Source organism: Plecotus auritus (assembly GCF_963455305.1).
Source record: "Plecotus auritus genome assembly, chromosome: 6".
NCBI classification, from domain to species: Eukaryota; Metazoa; Chordata; class Mammalia; order Chiroptera; family Vespertilionidae; genus Plecotus; species Plecotus auritus.
Genome location: NC_137773.1, coordinates 173,019,104 through 173,042,471, shown reverse-complemented (window position 1 = coordinate 173,042,471; position 23,368 = coordinate 173,019,104). Strand labels below are relative to the sequence as shown.

Below are 23,368 nucleotides of genomic sequence, written 5' to 3'. Positions count from 1 at the left end.
GAGGCTCCTGCCTGGGAGGTTACCCCCGTCCCCGGCAGCCCTCAGCCAGTGACTGACCGATCGGGGCGCTAAAAGTCAGCCCCCTTGTGTCCGTGTGGGGAATTCCATGCAGTCAGTGGCTTGTGCTGCGGAGCCCTGGTGTCAATCAGAAGCAGACTCTGCGGAGACCACAGACTTGAGCAGCGCTTCCCCGCCCCACTGCTTGCCTCGGCCCCTGCTCCTCACATCTCCCCATAACCCACCCGAATCCTTGTCAACGTCAACGATGCTTCTAGGACCCGACCTGAGACCCTGGCAAATTTGACCTCACATATATTTCCTTGTTTGTTCTTAGATCTCCTGGCCAGGCAAGCTCATTTCTTTTTAGGACCGAGTTTCGAAAGGAAACCAAATCCAGTATTTATCGGGTATTAGTTTCGTGAGGGAGGTGAGGAGTAGCGAGGAGGGGAGAGGGGAGGGGAGATGAGAGGCAGTTGCTGGTGGGCTTTGCATCTGCTCACTTGAAATGGGAGGGGGTTGGGCTTTCCAAAGACCAGGCCTGAGTGATGTGGAGGAGGCCCCTGTAGGTGGTGAGGCTTACTGCTGGTTGCTTCTTCCCGGGACTTGCTTTTAAAAGAGGACTGTGTAGCCCCAGCCAGCTTGGCTCAGTGGATAGAGTGTAGGTCCATGGACTGAAGGGTCCCGGTTCGATTCCGGTCAAGGGCACGTACCAGGTTTGCAGGCTAGATGCCCCACCCGGGTCAGGTCACATGCAGGAGGCAGCCAATTGATGTGTCTCTCTCACATAGATGTTTCTCTCTCCCTCTCTCTTTCTCTTTCTCTCTCTCTCTCTCTCCCTCCCTCCCTCCCTCCCTCCTTCCCTCCCTCCCTCCCTCTCTCTCTCTTCTTCCTCTCCCTTCCACTCTCTCTAAAAAATCAATGGAAAAATATCCTTAGGTGAGGCTTAACAACAATAACAAAAAGAGGGCTGTCCAGGCACAAGGACAGCAGGGGGCCGGCAGCCTCGTGAGAGATGCCTTCCACTGCAGTGTCCTCCCGGAGCAACCGAGAGCCGAGAGCCGGCCCCGTCCTCAGGGCATCAGCCTTCCTGGCCAGGGATGGGGGCTCTTTTCTGAGAACGTCTTCTGTGATAAGGAGACTCGAACAAGAGGCGAATTCGCCACTGTTTCAGTCCACAGTTGTGTTTCTTTAAGAAAAAAAAAAACATTCGAAGTTTCTCATTTTTTTTTCTGGTGTGGAAAACACAAACAATGTACCCTCCTAAGCCAAGAAGGAGAAGATTCTCATTCTCGTACCTGCCCGGCCAACGTCCCCAGTTTTTTGTTTGTTTGTTTGTTGTTGTTGTTGTTTTTAATATATTTTATTGATTTTTCACAGAGAGGAAGGGAGAGGGAGAGAGAGTTAGAATCATCGATGAGAGAGAAACATCAATCAGCTGCCTCCTGCACACCCCCCACTGGGGATGTGCCTGCAACCAAGGTACATGCCCTTGACCGGAATCGAACCTGGGACCCTTGAGTCTGCAGGCTGACGCTCTATCCACTGAGCCAATCCAGTTAGGGCCAGCGTCCCCAGTTTTGAAGATGGTTCACTGTTGGTCCAAGGACAGTGGAGTTGAGATGAATGAAATCAGAGCACTTACAAACATCTCCTCACCTTGTGGAACTGCCGTTCTTCCCTTTCCTCCTGGTGTGAGGCTGAGCGTGCTGTCCCTCCCTCGCCCTCCGTCACGTGGCCTGTCCTTCCCATCATTGCAGTTTCTCACCTTCCCAGAGGAGAGAGGTCCTTACTGGGTCCCTGTCCCCTGGTGGTCTGTGCATAGCATTCATGGGGTCTGTGAACTTGGATCGGAAAACAGTCGCATCCTTATTTGCATTGACTTCAAATTGGAACTTCGCATTTTATTCAGTTATCAATGTAGACAGCAAAGCATAGGGATATTAGCAGGACCTGTGACTGTCAGCCATGGAAATCACTGATACTTTCATATCGACTTGCCGTATGACAGAGATTTCTAACTATCACTTACATCCCGACTTCACAATGATGGTGGTTTTTAAATCTACTGCCCAATCTTATTCGTCAGTGCTATTTAAAAAACAGCACATGTTGCTAAACCACACATGTAACGATACAATTATCATTGTATTTTGTGTGATTGGTTTCTTTGTAACCCTGCTTTTCAATGTGTGCGTTTCAAAGCAACACTTGGAGAAGGGCTCCATTCACTTTACTAGACTGCGAAGAGTATCCGGTGGCACAGAACACAGGTTAAAAACACCTGTTCTAGAAGTGTTCCCTGAGTGTGGGAAAAGACACACATTGGGGAAACAGATGTTTCGTTCCGCCTTCTGGAGCAAACGGAAGATTCCTGCCGTAGCGTTCAGAACTGAGACTTCGTAATAAGGCTGTTGTCGCCCTGACCGGTTTGGCTCAGTGGATAGAGCGTCGGCCTGTGGACCGAAGGGTCCCAGGTTCGATTCCCATCAAGGGCATGTACCTTTGGTAGCGGGCACATCCCCAGTGGGGGGTGTGCAAGAGGCAGCTGATCGATGTTTCTCTCTCACTGATGTTTCTCTCTCATCGATGTTTCTAACTCTCTGTCCCTCTCCCTTCCTTAAAAAAAAAAAAAAAAAGGCTGTTGTCACATTTTCCTGCCTCGTTGGCTCCCAGTGTCTACAGTACGCTGACCAGGAAATGACCATTTATTTCCTGTCTTTGGCTTATTATCCATTAAAGAACGGGTAACTGCTCACCAGAGCTTTGATGAGCTCAAGAAAATGAGTGCTTCAGGCCCGAAGCAGAGAAACCGGGCCACGGGGTGAACGTGGCAGCACTTGATGGGCGGATGGGCCCCTTCGTGGTGCTTTGAGGTTCCGCGTGTGGCGTGTGCGTCCTTGTTTCTACCTTCACGGCCTCCAGACCCAGGGGGAAGGAGCTCCTCCCCCGTGGCCCCTGTGGCTGCTCACCTCACAGGAGAAAACGGGCCCAAATCCAAGGAGGCTTGTCAGCTCGGTACATTTTTTTGTCTGTGACCGTGTCCGTCCCCCATTTGACTGTGGAGCTGGATGAGGGTCGGGGGCCCATGGGGCCACGCTCATTTGGTTCTCTTGAGTCGTCTGGCCTGCCGGGGTCTGGGAAGTGCACATCCCCCCCGACCCTTGCATTTTGAGTGCATAGTGGCCCCCGTGGAGCAGGCAGCTCATGTGTGACAGAGGGTGGCACCGTGCCACTGCTGGGTCAAGCCATACATCACTGCACACCATCCCTGTCTCATGACGTCAGGCCTCTGCGCGGCCCACAGATCTGGGGAATTCCTCTGCCAAGCCCGAGTCTTCTTTGCCTTTAATCCAGTTGTTACAGTGAGTGAACCTCGCTGATGTGTTCCAGATGTCCTAAGATTTAGTGATTCCGGAAACTACTCCTAAAGTAAAGGCTGATGAGGATTGGAATGCCTGTTCGCTGGGAACCAGCAATCCTTTTCACAGTGAAACAGATGGGGCAGGAGGCAGGAGCCACGCTGCCTGGAGGGGCAGGGAGAGGGCCCTCTGGCTCCTCGTGTGCCCCAACGGAGGAGGACGGCCTCTGAAGCGAGGACTGGTTCTGTCCCTGCACGCGTTCGTACATGAGCCAGGGCTGGGGCCAGATGCATGCGAGTGACGTCAGCGAGGCTATTGGGCGTATTACTTTTTTAAAGTAACACACGTTCATTATCTGAGGGTTGCTCGGGAAACCACTATTTTGGCTCGGATCACCTTAGTAAATGCTTTTTTCTCCAGATGATTATAAAACTGGCCCAGGTGGGTACATAGGAGGGCGATAGAGGCATTTCTGGCTCCATGGACGTGGTTTTCCAACCAGAAGTCCGGGCCCAGCCATCATTGGCCTGCCCCGCTGTAAACCTTAATGGACGTGCCTTCCAGAGGTGCCTGGGGATTCCTATCTGGAGTTAATAACCGTGGAGGTCTGTGTTGCATGATTCGAAGGGGTTTATAAAGCATGGTGAGAGGTGAAGCCCCTCTCCAACAGCAGGGCTGTATAACCCCCTGCTGGAAAAGATTAAAACCTACATCCATGCACACATATAGTCCAATTAGTGGTTGAGGCAGTATTTAAGGGTATGAACAATATGAATATTAAACCATATATAAAACAAAAGCAGAATTCAATTCATGAAACTGTTGCTATTTAGATTTTTTTTTAAGTGTATTGGAAAGTAGACAAGTACCCAGCAGATGCTGGTGGAGGTCTGGGACAAGCCGTTTAAGCACATCAACCCAAGGGTCCAGCTCAAGTCCGGCCAGTCGTGGGGGAGGGAGGGGGTTGCCAGGGAAACCAAAGGCAGGAGGGGAGGCTGAGCAGAGGCAGAGGGAGGGTGGGAACACCTGAGGAGCAAGCTGGTCCAGATGTGGCGCTGAGCATGGAAGGAAGTGAAACGGATTGCAGGGCGTGGGGTGCGAGGACCCTGAGTGAGTCAGCACGAGGGACCTGGGATGGGGAAGACCAGGCGGCTCAGGGCTGAGGCCGTAAACCACAGGGGCTGCTTCGGCCCTGCGTTTGCATGGGGCCGTAAGGATAACCACACACAGGACACAGGACTGAGAGCTGGGCAGAAGTAACAACTGCCATCCCTCTAGAGTCTATTAAAAGCTAAACTAAGATTAGATTTCATTGTTTATGTATATTTAGTATCGCACCTTTTGGTGCAATATCCTGTTTGGATATCTTTTGGTGCTTTTTTTAAACCAAAAATGTTTTTGTTTAAAAAAAAAAAACAGAAGGGATATCTTTTTTTGCCACAATAACTAAAACCTTATAAATCAGGAGACTTTAGTGATTTTTTTTTATAGTGGTGAAAATGGGTATTTGGAGTCTAAATAATGTATCAGGAAGATCTATGGGAATGTAAAGGAATAGGCAGTTACTAGCTGAAATGAGCCAGAAAGACAAAACAGTTTCCCATCCCTGTAGGAAAGAGAAATTTCGGAGCTTATTCTGGAACATTCCATGAGAGCTGACTCCTTTGTAGTCTGCAGCTGGACTGTAAGGTTCCCTTGTCCAGAGTTCTGTCACAGGAGAGTGACTGTGTCCTGAGGGGAGGAGAGCCTCTCCAGCCAATTACAAACTGAGAGACAGGGGCTGAGGATCTGAAAACACGGTGCTAACACTCATGTATGACACTCACGTGTAACACGCACATGTGACTCTCACCTGTGACACTCACGTGTGCAGAATTGGTTGAGGGCATTCGCCCTGGCATCTTGCCTCTAAAAGCTGGTATCGGCAGCTGCATTCTTTGGAAGTGTAGAAATGCTGCGGCTTTGAGAAGGGGTCTTTGTATTGTTGGTCTAGAGCAGTGGTCGGCAAACTCATTAGTCAATAGAGCCGCAGTTTGCCGACCACTGGTCTAGAGCACTAATTTTCTGTAAAGAGGAGTTCGCTGTGTCACTGGGGAGAGGCCTGGAGTCTGGCTCTTGGAATGCAGATGCTCCTGTTAGGACTCCAGGGGGCTTTGGGGCAACTGTCAGATGCAAGCAATGGGCTTGATTGCACAAGCTTCGAGCCCGGGGAGATGAACAGAGGCTGTGGAGTAAACGCCACAACTTTGGGGGTATCAACAGCTGCCTTCCTAGGTTGGGAAGTCGAGGACAGTTCCTTACTGAGTACCTATCCTTCAGAGATGGGCTCAGAGATTGTGTTCGCTGCCATCCATTGCTTCTTGAATTTATCCCTGATCATTCTCTCTAAAATGGATTGCATGGTAGAAGCTTGATATATGTACCCCTCAGATTCAAAAAGGGTACTGTCTTGTGTCCTACCTTGTGGTGCCCCGGTTTGGAGCAGGGATAACATTCAGAATGATTAACAACCTTCTCATAGCCTGGGCATACCTGCCTTTAAGAGCTCTTGGCAGCCATGCACAACCAGGACAGCGCCCCTGTGTATCCCTCTGGCTGTCAGCCCTGGGTCAGGGGTGTGTTTGGTCGGCCACACCGACATGTGGCAGGACCATGAGGCCCGAGCAGGCTGGAACCATCGGTAGACATGGAGACCGTGGCACTTGGGAAGGATCTTTCTGACAGTTGCTAAAGAAGGGAAGTGACCAGGATGTGGCTCACAAGGGGTGGTGCGGTGTCTCCAGGGCCTTGGGCCCCTTCCGGACATTTAGAGGTAACAGGACTAACTGTGCTGATCTGCAGCCACGGGCCTCCCTGGCTGGCTCCTTCTCCCGTTCGTCAAGCTGCATCTCCCATTCATAGGACCCTGCAGCAGGCACAGTCAGCCTGTGTCCCTTCTACCCTGTGTTCAGGCCCGGTGCTCAGCTCCAGTAACTGCCTCTCCGGCTGCCCTGCCCACCAGGCAGAGGTGCTGGGAACAATGCCCTCCCTTCCCCACAGCAGCCCTCAACCAAGGACTACAGGCCGCACGTAAATGCCCCCCTCACCAGTGAGGCTTATTTGCACAGTGTGCCACTTTGGGCATGAGATTTTGGTGAAACTCAAAATCACTTTGTGGGGAAGACAAGCACACAGGTGGCACGCTTTTTCTTTTGTGCCATTTCACAGTATTCGTTACTGCATGTCACCAGCAAGTGAGTTTGCGAGGCTAAATGTCACCAATTTTATTTTTACCCAAATTTGTTTTATTTTCCTCCGACCTCTCCTTTGCAAGTAACATGAGCAAACATGTACCATCGAAGATTAATCACAAATCAAACGTATTGTTAAAAGCAAAATACGTAGAATTTACTGAGAGTCTTGGAGAGTCCTGACCAGTAGAAACATACTATAAACCACATATGCAATTTAAAATTTCCTGGTGGCCACGTTGAAACATTAAAGTAAAACTTATAAAACAAATTTTTATAAGTAGCAAAAATAACGTAGCAAAAAAAATCAGGTAAACATGTAATTAATATTAAAACAATGATTGAGATATTTTTCACATCTTTTCTTGTTTTATTGTGCTAAGCCTTAGAAAGCTGATGTGCATTTCACACTTAATGCAGACCTACCACACTTCAAGTGCTCAAAGCCATCGGTGACCAGTGACCACCATATTGGGCGGCCCGGGCTTAGAACTGGAACGTGTACTTCAGCGTAGTCACCCAATAAGTGAGGGCGCTGAGATCATTATGCACCAATTGCATCAGCCATTGGCTGAGGGCTTCTAGGGGGCTGTCAGGAGCTTGATTCTCTGGCACTTGGCTGGCCTGCAGAGAAAAGATCTTCAGCAAAAGACGGGGATCGAATTGCAGCCTGTGCAGATTACAAGTGATAAGACCCCAGGGGACAGGGGTAGAACCACCCATAGTCTACTACATTTTGTAATACCTTCACTTCAGTGCCTTGTTATTTATTAACAAACTAGAGACCTGGTGCATGAAAATTCATGCACTGGACGGGGGGGTCCCTCAGCCTGGCCTGCCCCCTCTCACAGTCCAGGAGCCATCAGGGGCAGGAGGTGACCCGGCGATCAGGGGAAGGTGATGCCCCCATCACACCTCTGCTGCTGCCACTGCTGGCAGCGCAAGCCTCCACTGGCCCTGGTTACCTGAGCCTCGGGTGGCCCTGGGTGGCTGGGCAGCCAACATCTGAGGCTTGCCTCCACCTCAGGCCAGCCCTGGGCGGCTGGAGGGCTGAGGAGACTGGGGGACTCTGGAGGCAGGCGCGCGGAGTGGCCAGACCCACCTGGGGGCAGGCCTGGCTGTGCCACGTGCCTGCCGCCCTGGTGGGGCTGAGGGGACTGGGCTCTGCCATCTTGTGGCTATGGGTGCCGCCATCTTTGAGGGCATGGCAGCAATTAGCATATTCCCTTCTTATTGGCTGTGGGCACTGCCATCTTTGTGAGGATGTGATCGTCAATTAGCATATTCCCTCTTTACTAGATAGGATTACTTTCAGCACATCTGACATTGTTGACTCAAGATAACATGGTTAAGTTCACTGGCCTAGAGCAGTGGTCAGCAAACTCATTAGTCAACAGAGCCAAATATCAACAGTACAACGATTGAAATTTCCTTTGAGAGCTGAAAACCAACTTCTGCGCATGGGCCACGAAGTTTCAATTGCACTGTATGTGCGCGCCCGCACATGGTATTTTGTGGAAGAGCCACACTCAAGGGACCAAAGAGCTGCATGTGGCTCTCAAGCTGCAGTTTGCCGACCACTGGCCTAGAGGATCAACCCAAAACTCTGACGTCCGAAGTCCATGGGAATCTGGATGCATTCTGCATAACCTGCTGGCCTCCCATTGATCTTACTGCTAAGGAAGTCCTTTTCCTGCTGCTTTCCACGTTATTTCTGAGTCACCACCATTCATTTATCTGTTGTTGATTGTTTCCTCTGCCTGGAATGTACTTCCTGTTTCTCTGCTCCTCATTCTTTAAGATGTGGCTCAAGCCCTGGCTGGTGTTGCTCAGCCTATGGACCGGAGTGTCTCGGGGTTCGATTCCCAGTCAAGGGCATGTACCTAGGTTGCAGGTTCAATCCTCCACCCTGGCTGGGGTGTGTGCAGGAGGCAACCAATCAATGTGTCTCTCTCACATCCATCTCTCTCCTCTCATTCTCTCTCTCCCCTTCCTCTCTCCCTTCTACTCTCTCTTAAAATCAATGGAAAGAATATCGTCTGGTGAGGATTAACAACAACAACAAAAGATGTGGCTCAATTCCTACATCTCTCGGGAACTTCTTAGGGGAACTTCATCTACAGTGATTTCTTCCCTCTGGATTTCTCTTGCACCTTGTCCTGCACCTGTTCTTCAGCATGACTTGTGTTCACTTCGTGGTGTATTTCCTTCACGTTGTAATCAGTTTATTTGGTATTTTGTGTTCCTGGCCCTCATAGGAAGGCATCAGATGAGCAACTGTGGTTTTATGGGGTTTGTTGTGTTGGTAAGTTTAAGCTCTAGTCGTGGAAAAACTGATCATTTTCAACAAAGCACCGAGGAGATTGCCCAACAGAGGTGCGGAAGGTATCTGGAACCCTCCTGAGCGCCTCCACCAACTTCAAGGACAGTTGACAAGAGGAAGAGGAAGCACCTTAGATAGCTTTTATAAAGAGATGACGCCTTCCAATATTCTAGATATTTTAAATGCTAAGAAGACGAACACAATTTCATTTCTCATTTTGGTGTAGCCACATAAGCTTTATGTGAATTTCATACAGTTTTGTCGCATGTTCCTGTATTTTAGGAACAGAGGGAGGAATGCTGGATCAGGAGTATGGAGGTCTGTCTGGCTTTGCCACTGTCTGCTGAGCGGCCATGGGGCAGTGGTTAACTCCTTAGCCTTTATCTGTGAAGTGATGGATCCAGTGGGCTGCCATCCAGCTGCCAAATTCCATTTCTGATTTTGTCTGCCTACTTTTAAGACTAGGAAGCATTGTTTATGATTTTTAAATTGCAATGGCTATCATTGATGTCATGGCTTTTCTGACACATTGTTGAGGATATCTGTGATTTGTGGGATGCTGAATCCTTCCTCAGGAAGGCTGCCCCCAATTTTGACATTTCTCAATTTTGACATTACACGCCCTTTGCTGGAATCGAACCCAGGACCCTTCCATCCATAGGCTGATTCGATTTTAACCAGCCAGAACCACAATGTTCTTTTTAATATGATTTCCATGAATGAAAAACCTAGTGATTGTGTGTGTCTGTGTGTGTGTGTGTGTGTGTGTGTGTGTGTGTGTGTGTACAATCAATCTTAGCAACATTTTTATTGACAGGCCATCATCCCATTAATTGTAGGACTCATAATAGGCCTCCTTAGTAATACCTTGCCTAAAACCTTCCCCATACACCTCCCTTCCCCCCACTGCCGCTGCAGAATCTCTTCTTTGTGGTCTCATAGCATAAAGGCTGTCATGGGGAAGAAGGCAGGAAGGAAAAATGGATGAATTTGGCTGCCTTGTATAATTCTCCTAGTTGTCATGATCAAATATAGTTGTAGTTGGCAAGTGTGATATCATCAATAATAATAATGATATGGCAAGAAGATTTTAAAACTAGAAATATAGTTGACCAGAATGCACTTGGTTAACTCCTGAATTTACGTCTGTTGCTCAGGCTAGTTTAAAACGAGCAGCAATGCCAAAACCGGTTTGGCTCAGTGGATAGAGCGTCAGCCTGCAGACTGAAGGGTCCCAGGTTCGATTCCGGTCAAGGGCATGTACCTTGGTTGCGGGCACATCCCCAGTAGGAGGTGTGCAGGAGGCAGCTGATCAATGTTTCTCTCTCATCGATGTTTCTGACTATCACTCTTCCTTCCTCTCTGTAAAAAATCAATAAAATATATTTAAAAAATTCTTTAAAAAAAAAAAAACGAGCAGCAAAAGGAAATAAAAGTATTATATTTTATGGAAGGTAGGATTTAACCACAGATTATTTAAATAAGGTCCCTTTTAATATTTCTAAGACTTATATTTCTAAGACTTAAGGAAGATAAAAAATGATCCGATCGAAAATCATTTTTAAATGCCATTAAGCTACTTTAGTTTCTTCCCTTAGCATCTTCACAAAAAATTATCTGACTAAAATTCTTTCCATGGTGGTAGAAGTGAAGAATTCAGTTTAGTGGCCTTTGTGGCTCAGCATATGATGGTTGATATGGGAATGTATTGCATGTTCCCAACAAGGAACTTTGAGGGGCACGCACTCTTAGTGGGAGGGGGTGAGTGAGGACACAGAACAAATTCTACCGTGACCCTCAGGCGTCACACATCCGCCAAGATGGTGGCAGTCACAGCTGACATTGGGAATACTGGGTGGATGGTTCCAAAGCCGACATACTCAAAACCAGCTGCTAGGAGATGTATTAGGACAGTTATAGTTGTTGTTTTTTATAACGAAGGAGCCATGCGTTTCCACCAGCCCCCGATGTGTGGTCAGATAAGCTTTCTAGAAACTACGGTTGGTTCTCATGTTGACTGTTAATAATGCTGTTCTTATCAAAGCCCTTCGGAGTGGTAGGTGTTCAGAGTAACATGACCCGCTTCAAAGACTGCACAAGCAAATTAAAATTAATGGGAGATTTTTTTTCCGGGGATACAGTTTCTTGAAAATTAGAAAGATTGCTCTTTACTGAATAAGGAAGCACCAGGGGGAATGTTGGGCATTCCCTGTGCCTGGTTGTTTTACTCTTTCAACAGTCCTGTCAGAGGTTGGTCTTCAAGAAGTCCTGTTCTTTGCAGATGTCATGAAAAGATATTTCCCTCTGTGTGTTGGTGAGGGGTTGGGGGGCAGCGGGGGCAGCTCAGCTTCTTCCTCTGCAAAATGCAAAGGTTGAGCTGATGATCTTCTTGTGGGGATGGTGTGTGTGTTCATTCATTCATTGCACAAGGGTTTGTTGAGCTCCTACAGAGTGCCAGTCACAACTCTGTCACTGGGGGTTCAATGATGAGCAAAACCAGACAGGGACCCTTGCCCACCGGTGCTTAGATCCTAATGGGAGAGAGACAGCTCTTAATCAAACATCCGCACAAGTAAACGTGTCATTGGTTGGTGCCGTGAAGGACAGTCGAGCATATGGGGCAGGAAGGGGTCCTAACAGGGAGATTTGTTTCACCAGGAGGGAGATCGCAAAGGGCCTCCTGGGCGTGGCAGGTGAGGGGCTGGAGAACATGGGCTGCGATGGAGGGGAGTGGGCTTTGAAGGCCTAGGAGGCACGAGTTCTAAGCCAGCACAACCCCTTGGCCAGTCACCTTATCTCTCTGCATCTCAGTTTCCTCGTCTCTAAAAATGGAACTAACATCAGGAACCTTTCATGGTGTCGTCAGGTTTCAGAAGGATGACATGTTTGAAAGTACCCAGCACCAGGCAAATTACATTTCATTTCTAAGAATAGCTTTGGAAACAGAGATGTTCTGTTTTAGACTTGGGTTTCTAGCTGTGGAGAAGGAGCGACGCAGCTTTGAGACCTCCTTTTTAAAAAGGCTTGAGTTCACAGTCTGCCCTGGAAGGTGTCTGGCTTCCCTCAATCACGGAGCCATGTTTGAGTCACTTGACTTTGAGACCCCAGGGATGACCTTGCTGCGTGATCAAGTGACCGAGGTCTACGCGTTGGGGGCTGGCAGGAGGTTAGACATTGTGGCCTGATCCCTTGCCATGTGTACACAAGGAAAGTGGCTGACCATGAACAGTAAAACTGGAATAAGGAGGCAGCCCCCTGCTCCCCGGGTCCGTGCTTTTTTGTAGTGTCTCTGTTTAAGACTTCATTTGGAAACTGTGGAGATTCTCTGAGGCCACTGAGCTACTTGTGAGTGCTTATGCAATTCCTTCTTGAGATAAAGCAAGGTTAGCGCTCTCTCTGTCATAACTCCTCCAGGCCTGAAGATTACTCCTTTAATCTTACAAAAGCAAACACGAGGACAGAAATAACCCATCAATTGTTTAAAATTAAAGTGGCCAACAAAAATAATTGCCACATAGCTTGAGGTCAGGGTCGTAATTTATTGGAGGCCATTCAAGAATTTGAAACTCTCCTCTAAGTTAATTTTTCACATCTTGTTTGGATCCTTAGTCTTGCTTCCAAAAAAACATGACCATCAGATCTCTCCTTGCACATGTTATTCTTGTTGACGTGCCAGGCACGCAGGAAAGTGAGGTCCCCTCTTTTTGGATGAGTAATGAGGATTCCTCCCCCCGACATCTATATTTCAAAGTATTTTAGCCTACTGAGATTTTGGATAGTTCTCCTGTCTTTCATGTTCTACTAGCTATCTCAGTGGTTGCAAACAACAACAAACATGTGCTGGCTGATTTAAACAGAAAAGGAGCCCTGGCCAGTGTGGCTCAGTTGATTGAGCCTCATCCCTTGCACCAAAAGGTCACCAGTCCGATTTCCGGTCAGGGCGCATGCCTGTGTGCCCCCGCTGTCCCCGCTGCCCCCCAACCCCTCACCAACACACGGCTTAATCCCCAATAGGGGGCATACAGGAGGCAGCCGATCGGTGTTTCACATCAGTGTTCCTCTCTCTCTTCCACTCTCTCTAAAATCAATAAAAACCTATTTTCAAAAGCAAACAGAAAAGGAATTTGTTGGAAGGGTGAGAGGCTGGTTCAGAGCTTAGCCAGGAAGGCCGGAGAACCATCATCACCGGAAACAAAGGAGGCAAGCCTTAGCTCAGGATGCCACTGCAGGGCTCTCAATCCTCTGTGGTTACCTCAGATGCTTCAGAGGGCTCTGGTGCCTTTGGGAACCTCAAAATTCATGAGTTAGGAGCTTCTGCTCACCATTCTGAGGCCACTTGACCATCCTGAGATCACATGACTGCACTTAAGTGCTCACACTTTAGAAACCAACCCTAACCCTTTCTTCTGATGTGCCCCTCCCACTTATCGTGAGACAACACAGGAAGGTGTCAGGATGTGGGGTAGCCAAAAATATCAACTGTCCATTACACAAACCCTCATATGATTAACCACATCTTCCATTAACTGGTTAGCCAATCAAAGATTGGCTATCCATGTGAATTTATCTTGTCCAAAGCTCACATCACATAATAATCATCAATCTCATGTACAATAACGTTGTCATCCTCCTCCTCACAGTCATTCTCATCCCCATATCATGCTCATCCCCAGCATCATCCCCTTGGTAACCCACTCACTCCCACTCTCCTGGGCTGCCATTTCCCTCCTCCTTCCTGCCTCTCAAATGTTCCCTCCTCATCCTCCTCCTCCCCCTTCCCAGTCATTGCCTCAGCTTTATTTCACTGCAAAATGAAAGCAATCGTAAGGGAATCGTGTCTTGTTTCTAACAGCCATCTATTAATGTATCTGTGCCATATGGGCCTCTTTCTCACTTCATACCAGCTGAGGCCAGCCCCCCACCCCCATTTATTCAAAACCATCCAGCAATTGTCCCCTGTCATGTCATTATTAATTGTTGTCTCTCTAATAGATCCTTCTAATTACCATGTAAATAAACTATGATAATTTCCATCTTAATCCCCCTTTTGTAGAAAAAGTCCTCCAAAAGTCCTCACTGTTTCTGTTTATTCTCTTCCTACAGCCCTTCCAATTCCAATTCAAGCTTTCATCCCAATCACTCCACTTAAGTCATTCTTAACAAGATCATCAATGACCTCTGAATGGTGACTTCCGATGGCCAGTTCTAATTCATGTTATTTTTACCTCTCTGCCACATTTGACAAAATTGATTACTCCTTCCTTGAAACACATCTTCTGTGGCCAGTTTGATACCCTTTCACTTGGTTTCTCTCCTATCTCCCTCGCCACTCTTTTTCAGTCTCCTTTGCTGGCTCCTTCTCATCTTCAACTCCTACATATGACACCTCTTCTCTACCTACACAGGTTATCCATCCCAAGTGTATACCTCCAGGCCAGACTCCTTCAACTCCAGACTTGGGCATCCAACTATCTCAACATCTCTTCTTGAAAATCCAATCAGTATTTAGATTTTGTCTGCTAAACTTCTATACCCACAGCCCTTCTCATCTCAATAAATGACAACTCTTCCCTTTTAGTTGTTGAATCTAAAATCTTTGAGGCCATCCTTGACTCTCCTGTTAAGATCCCTAACACCCCTCATCCATCCATGAGCAAAGCCTGTTGGCATATCCTTTGAAACATATCCAGAACATGACTTCTCACTACCTCAGCTTCTACCGCCATGGTCTGGTGTGTCATTTTCTCACACCTGGGTTATTGCAAGAGTTCCCTAACCAGGCTTCCTTATTCCCTCTGACCCCTCCCTCCACAGACAGTTCTCATCATGGGCAGTGTGAGCCTTTAAACATGGAGGTCATCACACTGGTCCTCCACTCGGAGCTCTGAAAGGGCTCCATCTCAGTCAAACCAAGATCCTTCTGGTGGCCCAGCGATGCCCTACGTGATCTGCTTGCCCCTAATGCCTTTGCCTCTCTAAGCCCATTTCCTCCCACTCTCTCCCTCACTCACCCCTCTTTGCCACACTGGCCTCCTTGCCAGCCTTTGAACATTCCAGGCACAACTTTCCCTTGGCTAGTCCCCAGGTATCTTTGTATCTTGCTCCCTTTCTTCCTTTAGTTTTGTACTGAGAGGTCACCTCATCAGTGAGGCTTCTGTGTGTTTGCTTCTTTGTGTCTGTGTTTTCTGTCTCTCTGAAGCTACGAGAAGGCAAGAACACTTGTAGAATAGTAGTGATGGGCAGGTAGGAGGTGCTCAAAAATATTTTAATGAATTAATGTCTGATTGGATTCCATGTCTAGGTTATTAAATGTCTTGTAACTTTCCAAGTTGGATGTATAAGACTTCATGTGAGCCCCAGAACAGCCCAGTGATATAGGCAGGACAGAACCCTCATGGGCTGGATGAAGCCAATGGGTCATGTTTTATTATTGAAAGCTGAAAGCTTCAGGGTATTAATGGCTGTTCCTTTTTCATTGCAGCATTGATGAGAAAACCCCATATCTGGCTTTGGGGGCTGTGAAGAATATCTCCATAAACATCTCCATCTCCAACCTCGGCGACGATGCCTATGACGCCAACGTGTCCTTCAATGTTTCCCGGGAGCTCTTCTTCATCAACATGTGGCAGAAGGTAAGGAGGGCACCCCAAAAGAGAGCCTTCGGTCCATCTAGTGCATCTGCTGACTTGCATCATAGCTCAAAAGGTGCAGTGATTGTGCGAAGACTATTTTGTTATGTGGAGTATCCTTTGGGACTGTTAGAATATTTTTCCGTCTGGACTTAGAAAGTGTGTTCTTACCGCCAGAGAAGAAACTATATAAATACCTACAGAGTGACGGGGCGGAATCGATGCCCTCCATTGTCTCCTACCCGTTCTCTCTTGTGGAACCCTGTCCGTACAGTTTTATGTCTGGCAGCTTCTCCACGATGACATGGTCACTGTCTCCCGCACGTGCACGTTCCAGAGAGTTCGTGTAAAGCCAGTAGTTGTGAAAAACAAGATAAGAGATGAGGACGGATAGCAGCTTAGCCTGCTTGTTATCTGCCCTTGATGTTTTATTAGAGGGTCATGTTCATCAGCCTACACTTTGGCGCATTAATTTATTCCTGGCATATCTGAGTGAATTGAGGAAATTAAATTATTTCCATGAATTGAGTGAGCTTTTAAGCGTGGATTAATTTATTTGAATGGATTGGAGTTTAAGTAGCATGACTCAGAAAGGAAAGAGGAGCTGGGATTCTTGCCTGTTTTATCCTTCACTGTTTCCTTCAATGGATCATCTTTGGAGAGAAAGAACAGGCCTTCTTGGCGGGCAACCGGAGAATGGGTGGATTTAAACAAACCTCACCCCACCTCGTGGTTGCTCTAACTGTTGACAGCGGTTCCGATGGGAATTTTTGCAGTGTTTCATAGTGTTTGCTGCCTTGAACTGCAGTGCCTTGGTCTCTGTGTTAAAATGGAACCAAAATCACTTTCTAAGGAAAACCTTCGCCCTGCCCACAGATGAGTGCTGGGTGCCCCTTCAAACTTTATTTCTGCTCAGGCACATGTCCTGCCAGACTCAGTAGTTCTGACAGGCTTGTGCCAATCTTGCCCAGCGTAGGGGGCAACTGAAGCAATTAGAGCCATCTAGAATGGCAGTGCTCCACGAACTTTCCCGGGGACCATCTCAAACTCTCTGCCGCTTAATAGGTTCAGGAGCTCCAGGGTTGGGGGAGGCCCCCAAAAAATCAAGAAGGACTGCGGGAAGGGCATGCTTTCCACTCAGCTTCCGCACCCTAAGAATTGTTCCTGGTTTAGGCTCTGCCCCGTCAAGAGAGAATCAAATACCTGGAGGGTTTCAGGGTCTCTGGTTACACACAGAATACCGAAAGCAGTATTTTACAGTAAATACATAATTTGAAAGGTTAAGAATAAGCTTCTAATGCCTGTTATGCCATAAAAATGAGAGAAGAAACTTAATCTCGTCACTCCTCCTGCTTCGCATTCTTCAGAACGGAGTCCAGAGTCCTCAGCTGTTCACGGGGGGCCATGCTGAGCCTGGGCCTTCCTGCCCTCCTCCCCCACAGCCTCAGTGTTCACCATCCCCCACATACACACTGGAATCCAGGCGGAATTGAGTACAGAAGTTGCCTTTGCCCTGGGCTCTGCCTTCAAACCTCAGCTCAGGTGTCACCGAGGCAGGTGCCTCCATGGCCTGCACCGGTGATGTGGGTGGATGGCTGGGTGGATGGATATCCCTCTTGTCCAAAGTCCCAAAGCAGCTGGGAGCCCAGGCCTCCGAGGTGCCCAGTCTTCTCTGTCATCACACAGTTAGTGGCACCTGAGTTTCTGAGCCTGAACAAAAGATACCCCTGGGATGGGTTTTTCTAGCCTAACACGGACTGCTTTCGTAGATGGCGTGCTGGTTCTTTCCTGTAGCGGAGGCTGCTGATAGAAGCCTGGTGCGCATGGATGAGCGTCCGCTGACTCGCCTCTGGCCTGTACCACGCTAACTTGGAAGCACTCCATAAAATAGGACTTAATTTGTCGGTGGCTACCCGGCTGGTTGATTGGCCGGCTGGCGTGTGCTGTCTGGCTGAGGCACTGCATGTAATGGTCACCTAATGGTCTCCTGCGGAGCAATGAAAGGGGGCTCCAAGGGGCGGGGCAGGGGCGTACAGTTAAAAGGGAGAAGAAGAAAGAAAACAGTTTGGAGCCACTGCATCACACAACTCCAGGGTCACATTCACGCTGGGTTCTATGTGAGGGACACCCCAGACCACACGCCACAGAATATAATGTGAACGGTGGCCCTGGAGCTGTACAGACAGGTGGCCCTGGCATCGAGCTTAGGTCAAGGTTCATTTCTTGCTGTGGTGCCTGTTGGCACAAACGGCTTTGGCTCCTGTTGCCTCTGTGAAACAGAATGGGTTGATTTGGACAGCAGTGATTAAGCACCTGCTAAGGGCCAGGCAGGCACCCGCTGTTAGGAGACACAAGGATGGGTAAGATCTGGTCCCCGCTCCCAGGGAGCTCACAGCCTGGTGAGTGAAAGGCGTGTCGGCAAGCAGTTGGAGCACAAGATGCCAGCTGCTCGACAGAGGTGCTGAGGAGTTGCTTTGGAGCCCAGACGTGACAAGGTGAAGCAAGTCGTCACTGTGAGTGCTAGTCTTGGGTTGGACAAAACGCTGCGGTAAAGGCTTACAAGGAGGGATGCGTCTCTGAAAAGTTGGTGTCCACATTCAGAGCTAAGGTGGATGGGTGGGGTGGGTCCATCGATCTGGGTGGTGAAGGAGCGAGCCGGGCTGGTACAGGGGTGAGAGGGCAGAGGAGAGCAGAGGAGGAGAGGCAAGAGAAAGCCAGCAGGATGGGAAGAGGCTGCCCATGTGGGACAGAGGGCCAGTAACGCTCCTAGTGGGGGTGACCCCAGGGCGTTATAGGAAGACTGATGCCCGCTGTTCTGTGCTGAAGTTGCTTACCAGGTAGGAAGCCTGCTCTCTGGAATGCCTCCTCTGACCAAGGGAGGGAGAAACTCAAAGAAGGGGCTGGGTTCATGAGTGCATCTCCATGGTATTGACTGTTATGATGCACATGGAAATGGACATGGACATGGTCAGTGCAAGAGAGCTCTCAGCTGACCTCTGGGTGCAAAGGAGACGTAGCAGCTTGCCCTGGGGTTACAGAGGAGGCCGTGCTGGGGAGAAGGGAGCGCGGGGATAGACTTTCTGAACGAGGCTCTCCTCTGCAGTGTGAGCGCTCTCTTGGTGTGGGTCTCCCAGATGCTGACCTTGAAGCCAAGAATTGAGGGCCATTAGCTTATTAGGGAGGTGCAGCAAACACTGGTAGGGAGGCAGAGAAGTGACACAGGCAGGTGGAGGCAGCTGATGAACAGGGTGCTGTCGCCCGGCCGGCGTGGCTCAGTGGTTGAGCATCAACCTATGAACCAGGAGGTCACGGTTCGATTCCCGGTCAGGGCACATGCCCGGGTTGCAGATTCCAAGTGTGGGGCGTGCAGGAGGCAGCCGATCAATGATTCTCTTTCATTATGATGTTTCTGTCTCTCTCTCCCTCTCCCTTCCTTTCTGGAATCAATAAAAATATATGTTTAAAAAAAATAAAAAGAATAGTTTTTTAAAAAGAGAGATTTGTTAAACCAGCGACTGCGATGCGCAGTGGGGCCTAATCCCGAAGGGCACCCTGGGAAACAGAGCAAAATACCAACCTCAGGGGTGAGGGAGCTGGGGGATTGACACACCCTTCCCAAAGAGTCAGTGCTCGAGGCCTACGTGGGGGTGCACTCCCCGGTGCTCTGTCCTCTAACGTGCATGAACGAAGCAGCCTACACGGTTCTGGAAAACACCCTCGGGTGCAGAGACGCAGACACTGGCAGTTGGCCCTGGGCTGGAGCGTTGGGCAAGGTGCGAGGCATCTGAGCAGGCTCTCCCGCATCCACTGGAAATGCCCACCGCGTTCATAGCACCTCCAACGTGAGCGCCTCACGTTCTGGGCTTCCAGACGTTGTAAACTGGCCTAAGAGAACTTCACTGAGGTTCTAACGTGAGAAGGCAGGTGTTACACATTGGAGAAGGGGCCACCTGTGGGGCATTGGGAAGCAGGGGAGACCAGAAAAAGGGAGGTCTCCAGCCTCATCTAGCTCTCGGCAGAGTCCATGGTAGCCAGGTGGGCGTGTCACGGCCAGCGCTGCCAGACTTCCTTTTTTTTTTTTTTTTTCAATAAAAGCCAGAGATCCACATTTTTATGTGAAATCTCATGACTTTGGCAGCTAATTAAAATGTTCTTTGAACATTGTATGGGCCAAACAAAACACGTCCACAGGCTACATCCAGCCCATGGGCCACCAATGTGTGACCTCCGGCTTAGCTGTTTTCCGTATGTTCCAGCCCCATTCTCTTGCCTGCCCGCACATCACATGCATCTGTATTTCTGGTGAACCTGGTCTGTCTGCAGCCTTGAATGTCTGTATGTCACGTCCATCCCTGGATGACAGACTAGCCCAGGGGTGGGCAAACTTTTTGACTCGAGGGCCACAATGGGTTCTTAAACTGGACCGGAGGGCTGGAACAAAAGCATGGATGGAGTGTTTGTGTGAACTAATATAAATTCAAAGTAAAGGAGCGGAGGGGAGAGCAAGAGAACCGGATAGAACAGCCGGATCCGGCCCGCGGGCCATCGTTTGCCCACGGCTGGACTAGCCCAAACAGATTGGAATCTGAGGGCCTCAGGTGTGGGTGTGTTTTGGGGGGAGGGAGGTGATCAGAGAGGGGGAACCCCAAAATGCCCATGGAATCTTGGACGCTAATGAGGTTTTGAAAGCTATTGTCAGGCTGGAACGTGTGTGCTTCGTGGTGATTTCGAGAAGCGGCTAAGCTGGCGTTTGTACTCTAGACGTTCTCAGAGGAGAAGTGACGTGCCAAGCAGCCGAGGTGGGGAAGAGGGAGCATGAGGCTCTGGCTGCTGCCAAGACGCAGAGGTGGGACTCCAGCTCGGTTTCTTGCAGTTGGTGCGACCGCAGGCCAAAGGCTTTCTCTCTGCGCCTCCGTTTCTTTCTCTGTAAAGCGGGATGTGCTAGGATTAAATGAGGCTTCCACCCAACTCCTGTTGCACATTAGCACATGCTGTGTAGTTCACTCATTTATTCAGAAAGCATACACCCATCACCTACTTCAGACCCAGGTTAAATGCTGAGGTGGGGGAGGAAAAGGAGCGAGGATATAAGACAAAGCATGTAGGCCAGAGGGCGTTGCCTCTTCCTCTCAAATCAGAAATCAAGGCCTGTAATCCTAGAACAAACACCCGTCGTCTTAGCAAAGTTGCATGTGCGTGCGGACACACATGTGTGCACATGCATTTATACGGTCAAAAATAGCGGTAGTGCTAAAGTGAACATATTTTTACATTTAACGAATTGCCTTTATTTAAAAAAATAAAATTGCATGAAAATTAATGTAAACTTCGTAAATATATGTCAGTTAAATCAATGTTTGTGTTCGCTTTTGTTGGTTTTAATTAGGCTTGTTGATTTTTTTTTTTTTTTTTACTTTTTGCTGAAATAGTGGAATTTTTGGTTTGGGGATGTTGGCTTTTTAAAATCCAAGATATATCATTGTTTGAACGTGTGACGCATGCAATAAATGGTGTCAGAGTTTAGAGCAGGGGTGGGCAAACTTTTTGACTCGAGGGCCACAATGGGTTCTTAAACTGGACCGGAGGGCCGGAACAAAAGCATGGATGGAGTGTTTGTGTGAACTAATATAAATTCAAAGTAAAGGAGCGGAGGGGAGAGCAAGAGAACCGGATAGAACAGCCGGATCCGGCCCGCGGGCCGTAGTTTGCCCAAGGCTGGTTTAGAGAATGGTGAACTCCAAACACCGAGGCAGGGCACACGGTCCTGGTCTTGAAGATTGGGCCAGGGGACAGCGCGCCCCGAAGTCTGCAGGAGAGCCTGGTGGGGGAACTGCTCCTTAGCAGGTGGGCAGTGCTGGGCCACCCCTGTTTCCACTGAGGGTCTGGACTGAGGAGACCGAAGGACAGAGGCTGGAGGCACCCCGAGGAAGAGCAAAGGGAGCGGGAACAGGCGAGAGAGGTCAGGAGGCGAGCTTCGTCCGGGGATTGCTGGAGGGAGGAGGCCGCCGAGGAGGAGGCACGGTCATTCACTTCACAGCTTTCAAGTTGGTGCTCAGCGGCCGCTGGCTGGAGTCACTGAGGCCGGCTGATGAGTTGTTGCATGGCCTTCTCACCTGCTTGAGAGTCTGAGAGGGCGGGATGGGCCCTGGGTCCTCTGTCCTTTCCTTCTCTCCCAGGATAGGGCCTCCTGGGGGCGGGGGGAGCGGCGGGTGAGAGTGTTGGAAGCTGCGGGAGGAAAGCTCAGGTTGCTCCTGCTGAGGAGCGAGTACTTTGAGATCCCGGGCCCCCACGTTGGCTTCGGGGGTGGACACGCAGCAGGGCAGCCTGAGCCGCTTTTAAGTGGCTTCTTCTTTATGACAAGAGGCCTCGAGGGCTTGTAAGTTTGTTTTTCGTGCAAAGGGATCCCTCCCGTCGGCATCTCTCTTCTCACTTTCAAAGCGCGTAGCACAAGGTGGTGCCGGGCGATCCACCCGATCCGCTTCCTACCTGGGCGGAGCGGGAGAGAGACACAGACCCGTGTGTCTCCCTGTGTATTTGTGGGAGTGCCCAGGCCTGTTCTCAGACAGGACATTCCATCCAGAAGCAGCATGATACGTAGGAACAGAGTGAATCCTACTCGGTGGGGCCGGGAGGTTACACCCTGCACATCGGAAGGGTTCACTGCCAAGGCGGTGCACCCCTCCCCCATTGCGTCAGCAGATTTCCCACGGCCTTGGCCCACCGGACCACCTCTCTCCTTCACCGCAGGAACTGGTTCTCATTGTGCTCTGCTTTCTCCGGTGGCTCTCGTCAAGTTAATAGTAGCCCCGAGTCCAGTGCCGCCCTTAGAAGTTTACAGTCCTCTCCGCAGGGCCATTAAGATGATGAATGAACTTGCTGCTCGCCCTTGTAACAGAGCCCTGAGGGTGGATATCGATACTCAGAAAATAATAAGTCTCTTCCGCCCCTTTCCTGTTTTAAATCCAGTGCCCCAAGCCCCCTGGTGACTTTACCTTGAACTTCCGGCCTGATGCCAGGCAGAAAAACCTCCCCTGGCTCCCAGCCCACCCGCGCCTCGACAGGCGGCAAGCTCTTTCTCTCGCACAGTTGCTCTTCCCATCCGGCCTGTCCAAGGTGAATCCCACATCCCCTGGGAACCCGAGGCATTCCTGAGCTGTTTCTGCTGGCCGTGACCTTCCTCCTCCAGAGGGTCAGGGTATGTGGTGGGGACTGCCTACTCCGGCCACACGCCAGATTTTTAGTTCCTCACCTGCATGACCCGTGGCCATTGGATTCGCATTCTCGGGCCCTGCAGCGGGAGAGGGCCTAACCCAGAGTGGAACTGTGCCCCAGGGAAAGGGCGGGGCGCTTCCCGTGGCAGCCGGCAGGGGGGGAGCCGGGGAGAACCCAGGTGTCCATTGGAAGTCACAGCGTGGCCCGCGTTCCGCCGCGGGGCTCAGCTTTCACGTATATGAAAAGCTTCGTTTGTGTATTCACTGCACTTGGAAGGAGGGCTACGTTTTGCTTCTGCAATGTCAACAGAGTTGTCGCCGCGACAAGGATCAATTAAGAAGGACGTTTCCCAGAGCTGCGGGCTCTCCGGTGGGGGAGCCTAGGACACATGTGTGAAACCTCTGGGTCGTTTCTTTTCCGAACGAACTGCAAAACAGCGATTTCATGATTTCCTCTTCGAAGGGGAGAAGGGGAGTCTTGGATTGGGAATCGTTTTTCATAAAGCAGCATCACACCTCTTAAAAAGAAAGCCATGAAAATGGTCTGCTAAGCTAAGGCACGGAAAGACTCGGGAAGAATGGGGGTGTCTTGGGCCGGGTTTCCCTGGAGCCGATC

General features: G+C 49.6%; 1 protein-coding gene across 1 annotated transcript in view; it reads left to right on the top strand.

Moving 5' to 3' along the window:
• ITGA9 (integrin subunit alpha 9) overlaps positions 1 to 23,368 on the top strand; it is a gene marked incomplete at its 5' end in the record, with an annotated part of 281,034 nt that overhangs the window by 160,203 nt on the left and 97,463 nt on the right. Inside the window, one exon of the mRNA XM_080674008.1 lies at positions 15,394 to 15,544. Coding sequence (XP_080530134.1) covers positions 15,394 to 15,544 — 151 coding nt within the window. The remainder of the gene's footprint in view (positions 1 to 15,393; positions 15,545 to 23,368) is intronic.